A 13008-nucleotide genomic window follows, 5' to 3' on the forward strand; every position below is an offset into this window, starting at 1 on the left:
CGTTTACTTGCAATTTGTCCATGTTTTTTTCATATCTTTCCTGGACTAACAGTGCAACAAAGACTTGTGAGATGGCAGGGTTCAGGTACGACGCTGTGACGCTGATTGAATTGGTAGAAACCAGACAGTGTTTGTGGGATAAAACCAGCGATAGTTTTAAAGATCGCACAGAGAAGCAGAATGCATGGCTGGAAGTGTGCGCATTTTTGGAACCTAAATTTTATGACATGGACAGAAAACAGCAAATAAAAATAGGTAGCAAGTACAATATGTACAACCTCCTGTTCCAAACGGGGCACATGTTTCTACCGCGGATGCTGAAACCAAACTACCGGCTTGCTGGTGCGTGTGCAAGGACATCACTGCCGGCACCCGAGCCGCTGCCGGAGAGGGCTCCGGAATAAACTGGAGCGTGTGCAAGGACAGCTCCGGGCGCCAGATCCGTTGCCGGAGCTAGCACCGGGAAAATACCGGTGCGTGTGCAAGCGCCCTTACATGTTAGAGCGCAGAACTGTCGCCCGCTGTCATTCCCCGCACCCCCCACCTATCATTCACTGCAGCTCAAGGTTATTCAACGGGAGGGGGAAGGGGTGTTTGAAGAGTTCGACACTTGTCCGCTAGGGACCACCACAATTCGATGCCCTAGCGATGGTGGCGATTGCGGCGGTGAATTAACCAACTACCTCAAAACCGTATTAGAAATTTTAACCTGGGCTGGCGACTTCTATACAGTATATATATTCAAAGGTACGAGTGACCGAGTGACCGTGATGTAATAAACCTGCAACATTTGGCATTCTATTCTGTTTCCATTCACTTGCTGTCTTCCACCAAGTGGCCAGGAACACTCCTTGAGATCTAACCGGACACATAATTTACTTTTCTTTATCACGAGACAGCCCAGATGGCGTCAAACTTACCCGAAAGTGACACAAATCAATTAAACTTAGAGATTTTTTATTTAATTTCTTATTATAATATCTTTGGTAATGGCAATGCTTATGGCTATTTAATATAATTGGCGCAGCTGCGCAGGTTTACTTGCGAATAGTAAACAACGTAAAATGATTGCTCAATGGCATCATTTCTATTAGATATAAATGAAAATATTTAGTATTTAAAGGGTGTTTTTTGCTACAATTCAGTAGTAGATAATGAGTGTTTATAGTCCGTCCATGTAGGCTATAGATTTATTTGGGGATGTGATTTATGTACATATTGTAGTGTAATAAAATGAAAATAACAAGCCCTAAATTTAATTTTTTTTATAAATTACGAACTACGTATTTTGGCAGTACTTAATATGTCCTGCGCATTACTTAGAGGTAAGTGGGCGATCATTTTAACATTGCATTTTTTTTATCTTGTTATGTTTGGATCATGTATGCACACCTGTCGACTTAATGTTTAAGTTTGAAGTATCCGTGTAAGGTTAGTAAATATATCATTTTAAGAGTTTTATAATTCTGAAGGATAGTCACTTTTCTGACAAACATTATTAAAAATCCTAAATTTTATTTATTTAGCCTAATTCGTATCATGTTTTACAATCATATCCAAGACGGTGTTCTTATTCTTCAAGTAAGTTTACTAATAGTTTAGCATTTGATCGAGTGGTTAGGTTAGGTTAGGTTACACATGAGGTATTATATTTAATATTGTTTTTAATGTAGCTAACCTAACCTAATCGACCATTCTCAATATTTTACTTAAGTTCTCCAAAACATGAACACATGGCCCCAAATGGGAAAACAAAAAATGGTGACAACCGCATCAATGAACAGGTATTGTAATGTAAACTATAAACCTGATTTATAATAATGATAATAATAATAACAATAATAATAATATTACACCTGCAATTTGGCATCCGCCCGGTGGCAAGGAGTTTCCACCTCCCAACTACCCTCACTCCTCCCCCCTATGGAGCCTCCTTCGTAAGTCCTTCCCCCCTCCCACATCCAGTGTCCTCCCCTCAAGCTCGTTCCACTCTCGCCCCGTCCTCACAAGGAATACCTGTCTTCCTCTCTCTGTCCGTCTCCATTCCCTCTGAATCTTCCATTCATGATCCCTCCTTCCTCGATACAGCCCTCTGTGCAACCTAGCTCCCAGCTTTCCCCAGCCCCCCCCCCCCCCCGCCCAATCACTTTATGCATTCTCACTAGCCTTTCTACTTTCCTCCTTTTATGCAGCGTGTCCCACCCCAGCTCCTTCATCATCACCGATAGTCTGTATGTTTCCCCCATCCTACCTTCGCCTTCCCTTCTCCTCCACATATCTGTCACCCATCTCGCTGCCTTGCGCTGCACCCTCTCCAACTCCTCAATTTCTTTTTCCACATAGGGGTCCACACCGCCGCGGCATATTCCAACTGAGATTGTTGTTTTGATATGTAATGATGTATTTTTAAGTCACTAAGACCTTCCAATAAATTATCACAAAATTCTTCAGGTGTAGTTACAAGTTCTAGAAGTTGACATCTATCGATCGATAACCATTGTTTATATTTGACTTCTTCACAGATTTCAAATGCTCCAATATCTTCCATGACGACTTCCCTAACTTTTTCATTGCCAGGACACATTTCACACTGTGAGGTAAATACACTTTTCATTATTCAAATCACAAACCATCTTACTCAGAAGTTCTTTGTAATCAAGTTTAGTTTTTATAGCTGCAAGCATAAGTTTAACATTTTGGTGCATTTTACATACACACACAGAATGAGTACCAGCAGAACCTGTAAGCACACAATATTTTGGTCGTAACTCTGCAAATTTAGAGAATCCTATTTTAATGTTGGAGCTATTATCTTTAAATGCAGAGTACAATTCTTTGAGATTACTTAGCACAAGTCTTTTTTGAATGTTAGTTTTTACACCATGTTTTCTTACAGATACACAGTCTTTCTTCCCGGGCATCAAACGACTATACTCGTCATTTTCATAAAATGTTTGTGCTTTCAGGATGGTTAACTCGTCCAACATTTTCCCCCACTTGTTTACTCAAAATATCAGGCAAAACTCCATCCTCTTTTTTCAGGTTATGGGTCAATCGAACTAAGTACTGATTAGCATTAAATTCAGTCTGAATTTTTTTCATACTCCAACTTTTAGGCAATAAGCTGAGAATTCCTACTTTCTCTTTTGTAGTTTCTGCAGTTCTGAATTTTTTTTAAGTTCCTCGATAAGTGATTCATATTCATCACCTAAATTTTGTAAATAATTGCAGTTCGTGTCCTCTTCATCTTGTAATGATGTTTCTAAATTGAAAGATTTTTGTAGCTCATCAGATACAATTGCAGCAATCTTAAGACACCTTCTTTTTTAAAACAGGTGGTCTAGCATACATTGAGAGTTTCTGTACTTTAACTGGAGATACACCAAGTGCTGAACATGCTGTATTAATGGACTTCCAAAACACATTCTGGTTCAAACAAATCATGTGGTTGTTCAGTGTCATCACCTGAAATATGTGAAGAAGTTTGTACTTTTTGTAAGCACTTGGAGCACAAAGCTTTACCAGGAATCAAACTAACCTGAGTGCAGTTTGTAGCAGTTGTGAGGGTTATTTCTCGAAGAGATTGTTTAACAGTTTTCTTGTGAAGTTGGTAGGGATCACAACAACGTTTTCCATGAATATGAAAATATTTGCCCAGATTTTTTTTTTCATGATATGTACAAATGTTTTTTATGTTTTCACAACCTGATCTCAAAACCAGAAGTTTTTTTTTCTCATCACTAACATCACTTAATGTTTTGAGTTTGGATGATCTACTATAGGCTAGATTATGACATACCTCTCTAACGAATATCCCAATAGAACACTCCATTCTTCTAACATGACATCACTCCATAAATTAATAACAGTTAATAACATAGAAGCATCACTGAGAAAAAATGTCAATATCACTGTCTAATTGCAGGTCATATATACTGCATTAATAAAAAAAAATTGTATTGAACAAAAAGCACTGAGAAAAAAATGTTATTTCCACTCTCAGCACAACTGCTAGCTTGCTACTAAGGCTGTCTACTGGCAATACTTCTAGGTATTCACTATCTAATGTTGTGACTCAGACTTTCTGCACTTCAGCAGATATGCATGCCTCAGCATGCAAGGCAAGCATAACTTATACATAAGACAGATACTGCTTGGAGTGTCCTAGGTGCCAGGCAAACTTTAAAGTAATACATTCCAGGTTGTATAAATAACTTTCCCCTTTATTTTAAACTAGTACTCAGTTATTAATTTCACGTCCTACTTATTTGTTCTGAAAAATAAACGTTTCAGTAGTCTTTCATATTTCATCATATTCTAAGCTCTGTAACTTTTTTGGTACTCACAAAGTATCAAAACAAACCATTTTTTCCTTAAAATAGTATCTCAGGAGCTTTATAAATTATATTAGTTTAGATTTTTTAATTTGGTCCCACATTAGGTTTTTTTGCCCTGAAAATCCCATTTTTTCCAAAATTTTCGATTTTCAGGAATTTTTTTTACAGTATAGGACTGTGAGTATCAGGATATTTTGCTGGCACACAAAGTGACCATAGGGATGAATCACAGGAAAAATATTCAAGTTGTTCCTCAAATTCCTACATTAATTTTTTAATATTTTAAATTACTGAAAATCAAAGATTTTTTGGTTAATTTCATAAATTTACAAAGTAGTGAAGAGTGCAAACAATATCCTATGTCAATAAGCCAAAAACAGGTACATTCAATGAGCTTTCCGATGATATGTGTACGAGGTGTATAGCTCTTAACATACAAAAGTTATGGCCTATCAAAAAATACCCCAAAATAATGGTTTTTCACCATACTTTTGAAAGAAAATTAGCTAGCCTATATTTCAGAAAATATTAATAATAAAAATGTAAAACTTTGGGGTTTTTCTTAGGAAACACTAACTAAGTTTTGGGGGAGTAAAAAATCATGCAGCAAAAAAATATATATATATATAAGTATATTTAGTTAATTTGTATATTTGTCATGGAATGACCCCTGTATAAAATGATTATTTCAAAAAAATTGCTGATGCTATTGACTTGAAATTCATACCTGTGTTAGTTATTAACCAAGTAATTAATTTAGTCCTGTATTATATTTTGATGATATTTCAAACCCTTTTAAAAATATCATGGTGATTACCAAAAAAATTATATATCTATATATAAATAAACTTTTTACAACATTACAACACCTTTAGAGCAAATACAACTGCATAACTCCAAAACTTCATATGTGCTTCTTGGTGGATGTAGAGAAAGGCGATGCTCTGTTTGTGTTTTTGAAACTAGCTTTGGCCGTGTGACAGAATAATTCACATAGTTTAGTTAGATAGAAGTACTTACCTGCAAGTTACCCCAACGCAGAAATATTTTTTTGACCATCTTATATTATACCTTAGTATTACAATGCTTTATGAAAATGATGGAGTTGGCATCATCTTCATTGTGACATGTCGGACATTCCTACTGGCAGTGGTCCAACAGTAACAGTACAAGAAAACGCTTGCAAAAAGATATGGCACTGCAGAGGAAGAAAATTATTAAAATTTTCAAGTTTGTTCATTACTCTGAATTTTAGGTTATATTGCTAATTAAATAAGAGGTCTTAAAGTTAATTTGAATTTATTCTTCACGGCCGCAAGATTACATACTGGTACAGTTTAGGCCGTTACTTAACAGGGATAGTATTAACTTCAGTGATCAATATTTAAACAGACTGACGTATAAACTCCTTAGTCAAAAATGTTTGCCTTGGTACAGCCTGTCTTTGGGGGTGATGACTGTTGTGCTGGGCCAATGCAAATGCCTGGGGCAGAAATTTCTAGTTCCTTAAACCAAAAGCACAACAAAGAACTCGTGACCAGCAGGTGGGAAATTATCTTGTCATAAATTAACTTCACGTCAAACTATGCATCTGGATGGTATGGCGATCGAGCGGCGACTTGCTGGACAAAGTGACGACCTTCCCGTACAAAGGAGTGATGCGGCCACGAAGCCCAACCGACGTACAGAAAACAGCACTACAATTTAAGCGTCACAAAGCTGTCAAATGCAACAATGTGCCATGATGTTCTGTAGCACACCACTGAGTATGCATTGTCGTCGTCCAAGCTATTCCCCGGGAAGGGTGCAGCTGCCCGGCTGCTCGAGGTAGAGGGGTGTTCAGGCCTCGTGGCCTCCGGGGGAAGCTAACCTGGTGCTCGTAATCACAACGTCCAAGTTCAATGGGCGACTGCTGGTTTATTGACACACCGACCCTGGTACATGGGGCTGACCCCGTCCCCGCCTGTGCACGTCTAAGGGGGAAGCCCGGCTCCGTGAGCTGTGCCACGCCGATCTGTGCCGCACTGCAAGTCAATGCGATACTGGCTCTGACACTAATAATGACTATCGTCCTTATGGTCCAGTGACCCGACTGTGCCCTGTCCTGTAGCCTGAAAAGTCCCTTGGCCGTGCCCTGACACGAGGTCTACTGGCCACACGACGTTCAGAATATACTCCAAGACGCTGTGGGTGGCGAGACATGTCTCTCGCGTCTAACTCGTGACTCTGTCTGTTGGGGTGCCCGCGCCACGAGGGCTACTCGCGGTTCTCACAACATATATATATATATACACACAAAATTATTTATGACAGCCTAGATTTCAACACACTATATACACTCGCACACTCAGAGGCAGTGTCTCTATGATACAACTCCAGGATGGTGCAGTTAAATCTGACTAGTGGCTGAGAGTACGGAAAGTTGGTACCTCGCACACGATAGGTTGCCGCGTTACACAAGCGAGGCTGATTGCAGTCCAAGCTGTTGTCGTGGCTAAACTGACTAACACAGAATTACTCATCAAGTCTCTCAGTTGCGTCCTGCGGCCTCACGGAAAGTCTCGTCGGCCTAGACTCCACTGGTGTTGCTACGTGGTTCAGCGCATCTAGTAAAAAGCCTACCCTCGTCCTGACCAGCGACGCTGAGTGACTGCTTACCAGCACTGGGAAACCGTGACCCCTCCACTCTCGTGACCGGCCGTGCCCGTGACTCGCTTGCGACTGCCTCCTGTCCGCGCACGGCGCTACCCCTCACCGTCTCCCACGGAGCTCGTGACGTGTCGCAGGCGGGGCGGAACCTAAGTCGCCTAGTGCACAATCAGAACAAGACCCTTCAAATAAAAGTTTAAAAATATATACAAATTCGGTCTCTTCTGCGATACATAAATCGTCTACTGAAAAAAAAAAACACATCGGCCTCGTCGCCGGGAAGTACTGTCGCACTTGTCGGTACCACTGCGCCTAACTGGCCCCTACCCCCCCCCCCCCCCTCAAGCCTTAGCTACACTGCACCACACACGCATAACTGCCTCGTCATAACGGCCTGTAGGGAGCTAGGTAGGCACCTGGTTCGACGTCAGCACATAGAAGTTAGGAGGGCAGGGATTAATCTACATTAAAAAAAACATAGTTTTTACTTTTTTTTCTTTCAAAATTTGTTACATAAAGAAGTGGAAAGGCAAGTGTTATTTCATGAAGGTTAAACATATCTCTGAATACAAATATAATAGAAAACAGAATCTGGTACAAATAATTTATATAAAAAATACCGCTTTCAAAATTCCATAGACCTGATATTTTACTGCGTAGGCCTATATTTCTTTTCTTAGGATGTTTGCAATTTATCACATTCTTTTATTACAATATCATTATATTTACGTGAGCAAAGCTGTGTGCGTAAGCTAGTGCTTTCCATTTCTTTGTTCTTGTAATATGGTATTTGCACAGTTCTTTTAACTAACTAAATAATTTTTTTTAGGTCCACTTTATTCTAGTAATCCATCTACAATGAATATCAGCAACACTGATACTATCAAGCATAGATGCACATGCTGCCCTTATGGATACCACATAGATCTTGACTTTGTTCAGTTTTGTGAACTGTTCTCACAAAACAACACTGTTTCTGCAAGCAAACAGCGACGTCGTGAAAAGAGGTTGCAGCGTCAGTCAATGGAGGTTCTTCTTGGACTAACAAGTCCAGTAGTGTGGAACCTTGAACAGCATCTTCCAAAGGTAAGGAAAATAATTTTTTTAATGTTTCAGGAAATTAATTGCTTTTAAGATGAGTTTTATAATGTTGAGGTTTTCTGAAATTGAATCCATCTGTTTGGAAAATGCCACATCTTCAAATAAAATTATTCAGAAGAGCACAAAACCATAATTCTGAAACACATTTTTCTTCTGAATCCTTTTTATTTGCCTTTTAATTTGTGAACCTTTTCGTGAAATTACTCACTAGCTCTACTTCTAAAAATATTTTTAGTCAAACGTAAGAATGGCATAATTGTAATGGAGGTTTGGCCTTTTCCATTTCACCATATTATGTTCACTTTTTCCATACTAATTTCTTTATTAAGAAGATATTTTTTAAACATAGTTTACATATACACAAATACATTCTTAATGTGCAGGTATGAGGATAAGGCCATAATGGAGGAGTTTATTGTTGAATAAATTAAAATTATGAGAAACATACCAATTTATTGCAAAAACTAAAACTCTACTTGTACATAACCTTTTTCAGAAGTAGGCCATCAAAATATAACTATAGAATTCTTTTTTTTTTTTTTTGTTGGGACCATACTGAATTACTTTCTTAATGTCGGCCGTTTGTTATGATTCGTGGGTAATATACCATTTTAAGCTTTACATGTTGGTAGTTGATGGCATGCCCCCGCAGGTTTTGCCAATGAAAATTCTTCCTTTATTGCCCCATCAGTCCATTTGTATGCTTGCAAAAGCTCTGGTTTTTATGCCCTATACTCAAACATCTTATCTTCGGAAACATGAAATGACAGTTTTTGATCCTAACGAATTTTCGTTACATACCTTTGAGACAGTACTGTTTTATTATAGTATACCGGCCACCAACTTTTATAGTTGAAAATGTCTTATTCTTCGCTTTAACATTACTGAAAGTTTTACTGGCATTGGCAATGAGATCATTAGTTTCATTAGGAGTGTTGATCCTAGCCTTCTTTCATATTAGCCTTTTTGCCTTGCGAAAGGCATGGTCGCATGGCAAAAAGGAATGACCACTAAGGCCGCTTTCTCACGCACCGGCAAATCCAGACCCGGAACCGGATGGCTCACAAGTCAACAGGTATTTACGAGAGCTGCACACAGTCTGGCTCCGCCCCTGTTACAACGGAGACATCCGGGAACCTGTAACGTAATTTTAATTTAAAGTCGCAGTTGAATTTAAGGTGTTGGTGATCCAGTTTATGACCATGTGAGCCCATGTTAACTGAAGAAGTTGCAACATTGCCCTTTTGCATTTTACATGATTTTTCCTCTGTTAAAAGACAACGTTGTGAAGCATTTGCAAGCTTGGTAGACACTTATGGAGAAAATGTAATTTTTTTTAGCGATCTACGCACACACCCAAATGATTCATAAACTTTTTAATAATATTTTAATAATACAGGTCTGTTATATTTTTTACATGAACTTTGTAAATTTTTATAAGCCTTCGAATGCTGTAATGTTTGCTTGTAATTTAAAAGGTAAATTTTATCTTGCCTAGGTATTTTAGTAAGATTGTACACACGATAATAGTTGGTGTTATTTTAGATATACTTTTTATTTTTAAGTTGCCACAGTTTATCAATATAAACAGTCCAGAGCATTGTATTTTTTTTAAATGTAAAACTCTGTTTAAATGATTTTAGAATGATTAAATTTGTTTGATTTTCACTTTAGGTTTTTACTGTCTACTACTACGAGTCCTTAAAAATGCTTTCATTAAATTTGTATTGTTGGTTCAGAAAATGTATTGTTTTCAGCTCACACATTTTTGTTGTGGGATCAGGTATAGAGAATTGTGCGATTTTAGTTTACCTTGTTTTGACAAGTTTTAATGTCCCACAAGAGACAAGCTGTTCCTAATAGAGTGTAGGGACGTTACTACTCACTGGTAGTACAGCGGGTAGTGACAATTTTCTGAATAGGAATATGGGGTGAAGACAAATTATGCATAAAATTTACCACAATCTCCATTATATTTTCATATTTTTGGCACAGTTCTTGTTATAGAACTCAGTTTTTTTAATGTGTTTGTGCTGCATTTATGAACTATTGGTTTTTTTCTCATTGCCATTTATGGCAGGTCATTTTAGTTTCTGGTTGATTTGCTCTCATGTAGAACACACGTCAATTATTTTAAGACGTCTAAACTGAAAATTGTAGTTTTCTTGGAAATACTTCAAGTAGTATTAGAATTTCACATCCAAGTCGGGATATAATTTTTTGAACATGTTAAAATTTGCTTAACATTAAAAAATGCAGGCAAATACTTTTTCTTTATATTGTTAGACTAGTTAACTTCATGAAATGTAATTAATTCCATATGCGTTACAATGACGGAACTTGTAGTTCCAGGATGATCACGTTATGTCAACTGCCAATAGATTTTCCGCTCATAAAGATGGAACTCTCGCCAGTTATATGTACCTTATTTAGTCTGCGCACATTCGCTGAGAGGACGCTCAATCGCAGCGCAGTGGTATTAGAATTCTCTGGGGAATTTACTTTGGCAACATGTTACTGCTGCACACATACATAAGTCTATCCTAAAATGTCACGAACATGTGTTCTGCATAATTGGGGAGCCTGTTTTTCCTTGACTCCATTTCTGATAAACTATACCGATTTTTGCCCACAGTGTTTGCATTGATTTGTTTCCAGATTCCTCAAGAAGATAGTATGGTAAGTTCTTCCAGTTGCAGTCAAACTGCTAAAATAGTACAAGATGCCCTCCATGGAGCAGTTCAAGACTTTCAAGAGACTTTGGAACGTGCCCAGAATGCTGCTTCTGCTGACAAGGCATTGTTCATGCCAGCAAATGGAGAGATAGAAGAAAAGTACTCATTTAGTGCAGGTATTTTGACATGAGAGTACATCTATGTCCAAGCCTCAGTATAGTAGTGTATGGGAGGGGTGTTAGTTAGTGGGAAGTGTCATAACAATTTAACCTCCACAAGACACTTTCCCAGCATAAAGTAATAAACATGTGGACATGAGCATCATGTTTTTGGGTTTGTTGTGTAGTGTTTTGGTTTGTTTGTTTCTATGTATTTATTTGTGTGTGATCCACACACACACACTCTCACACTCACTGTAAAAACTTGCTATTTATGAGAGTTTTGTAAATGTCTTTTAGGAACCTCTCCAGAGATGGATGTTTGTGCCACAGTTATCAAACATTCCGAATCAGTGATGTCGCTGTCCAGTGTTGGCACGTCGTGTTCACCAGCGTATACGAACCGGGAAGTTCCAGATGGTATAATATTCAGAGCTCTGCAGGTTACATCACCGGTAAATGATTATGATGCTTCTAGCTTAACAAGTGCTGCATCTGGTCTGAGCGCAGTTGCTTTGCAGGTACATATACGTGATCATTACTATACATAATGCAATCAGTAAACAATGCAGTTTTAGCAGTGCTCTATATTTGTATTTTAATAAGACTATATACCTTTCCTAAAAAAAAAAATTTGTTAGATAAGATGCATGGATTCTGTCAAAGTTTTTAATAAAGTAGCTCATAATTCACAAGGGAACTCTATAAACACAGATGTAATTCAGGCTGTTATGTGGTCATCCTGATCCATTCATACTTTTAATGGTGTTGTAAGTTCTGCTCCTGCAACCAGTTATTTCTGTTCCTAATGATGCAAAATATAATAAAATATAATTGAAAACCATTTTTTTCTTTGATTTCAACATGCATTGTAGCAAGTACTTACTAAGCATTTTCTCAAGCCTTGTCTTGTTTCTTCTTTCTGCACATGTTTAGTTACATGTCAAAATTAACATTATCATGGGCTTGAGGACTTATATTCATTAACTTGTTACATTAATTTGTAAAGGTAAATTATTGCAAAGAAAAACTTAGCTTATTGTATAGTTGTGTAATATGTGAACCTCATATTCTACAAGCATTTTTAAAAATGAGTATTTGAAATAACATGAGGCATCAGATATCATTATTTTAAAGTTGCTTTCCATAATATAGTATCTTGCAACTTTGAAAGAATAGAACTTCACTGAAAATGAATTATCTGCCACCTATCACAGTTGATCACTTAATTCAAGGCAGTTGTTCATATATTTTACGCTCCTCAATATTCTCAGTTAATTTCATTATTCAGATAAATAAATTATATATTTCAAGGTTACCAACAACTATAAGATATTTCATAAAATTCCTAAACGTTGTTTAAAATAAAATAAAAAACTCTTTTACAGGTTTTGCTTAACTTTAATGACAGTTCATTGTTTCAATAGTGTTTACCAACTTGAAGGTTGAATGTAAGTCTTGATAACTAATCTGGAGCAAACTTTTGGTTCATTTTCGCTTCAAAATTTTTAATGTTTGCATATCCCTAGTCTTTGGAATGTATGAATAGCTTTGACAGGATGGTCAAAATCTTTTGTAAGGTGACTATACTTTAGAAGTGTGTATCATTCGTCTAAATACAATTTTAATCTTTACTTAACTGTAACATTTTTTGCTAACCATAATTACTAGTATTCAAGAGCAGAAAAATATATTACCAAATACATAATTTTCTTTTTATTTTACTTACCAGGAAACCTAAAATGCTGTTTGTACGTGCTTTGTAGCTACTTATCTTTACCTTCCGGCATTATTTATTAGGTAGTGTAAATGCTACACACATTCTTGTTTCTCAGACTGCAGTTCATTAACATTAAGGTCACTTTGTAGATAGACAAGTTTGAATAAACTCAGGTGTATTGGAATGCAAACATAAATTCATCTCTGGTAAAGTCAGAGGCAAGCCAAGGTGGTCAAGGGCTGATGTTGCGTGTGCCACTGGGTTTTATTGGGGTACTCCTGTTTCCACTACCCATGCATTCTGTCATAGCTCCAGTCTCATCTCTCTACCTTGATGCATTCATTAACTCAGGTTTAGTCTTATCTGGT

The 13008-nt window shown here is 37.4% G+C and overlaps 1 protein-coding gene across 1 annotated transcript in view; it reads left to right on the plus strand.

Moving 5' to 3' along the window:
* Positions 1-1004: 1004 nt before the first annotated feature.
* The window catches only part of LOC134529085 (uncharacterized), a 71654-nt gene continuing 59650 nt past the window's right edge, over positions 1005-13008 (plus strand). Inside the window, exons 1-4 of the mRNA XM_063362797.1 lie at positions 1005-1325; positions 7816-8072; positions 10746-10938; positions 11221-11441. Of these exons, the coding sequence (XP_063218867.1) occupies positions 1304-1325; positions 7816-8072; positions 10746-10938; positions 11221-11441 (693 nt within the window). The 5' untranslated portion in view covers positions 1005-1303. The remainder of the gene's footprint in view (positions 1326-7815; positions 8073-10745; positions 10939-11220; positions 11442-13008) is intronic.

This window comes from Bacillus rossius, chromosome 2, assembly GCF_032445375.1.
Source record: "Bacillus rossius redtenbacheri isolate Brsri chromosome 2, Brsri_v3, whole genome shotgun sequence".
Taxonomy (NCBI): Eukaryota; Metazoa; Arthropoda; class Insecta; order Phasmatodea; family Bacillidae; genus Bacillus; species Bacillus rossius.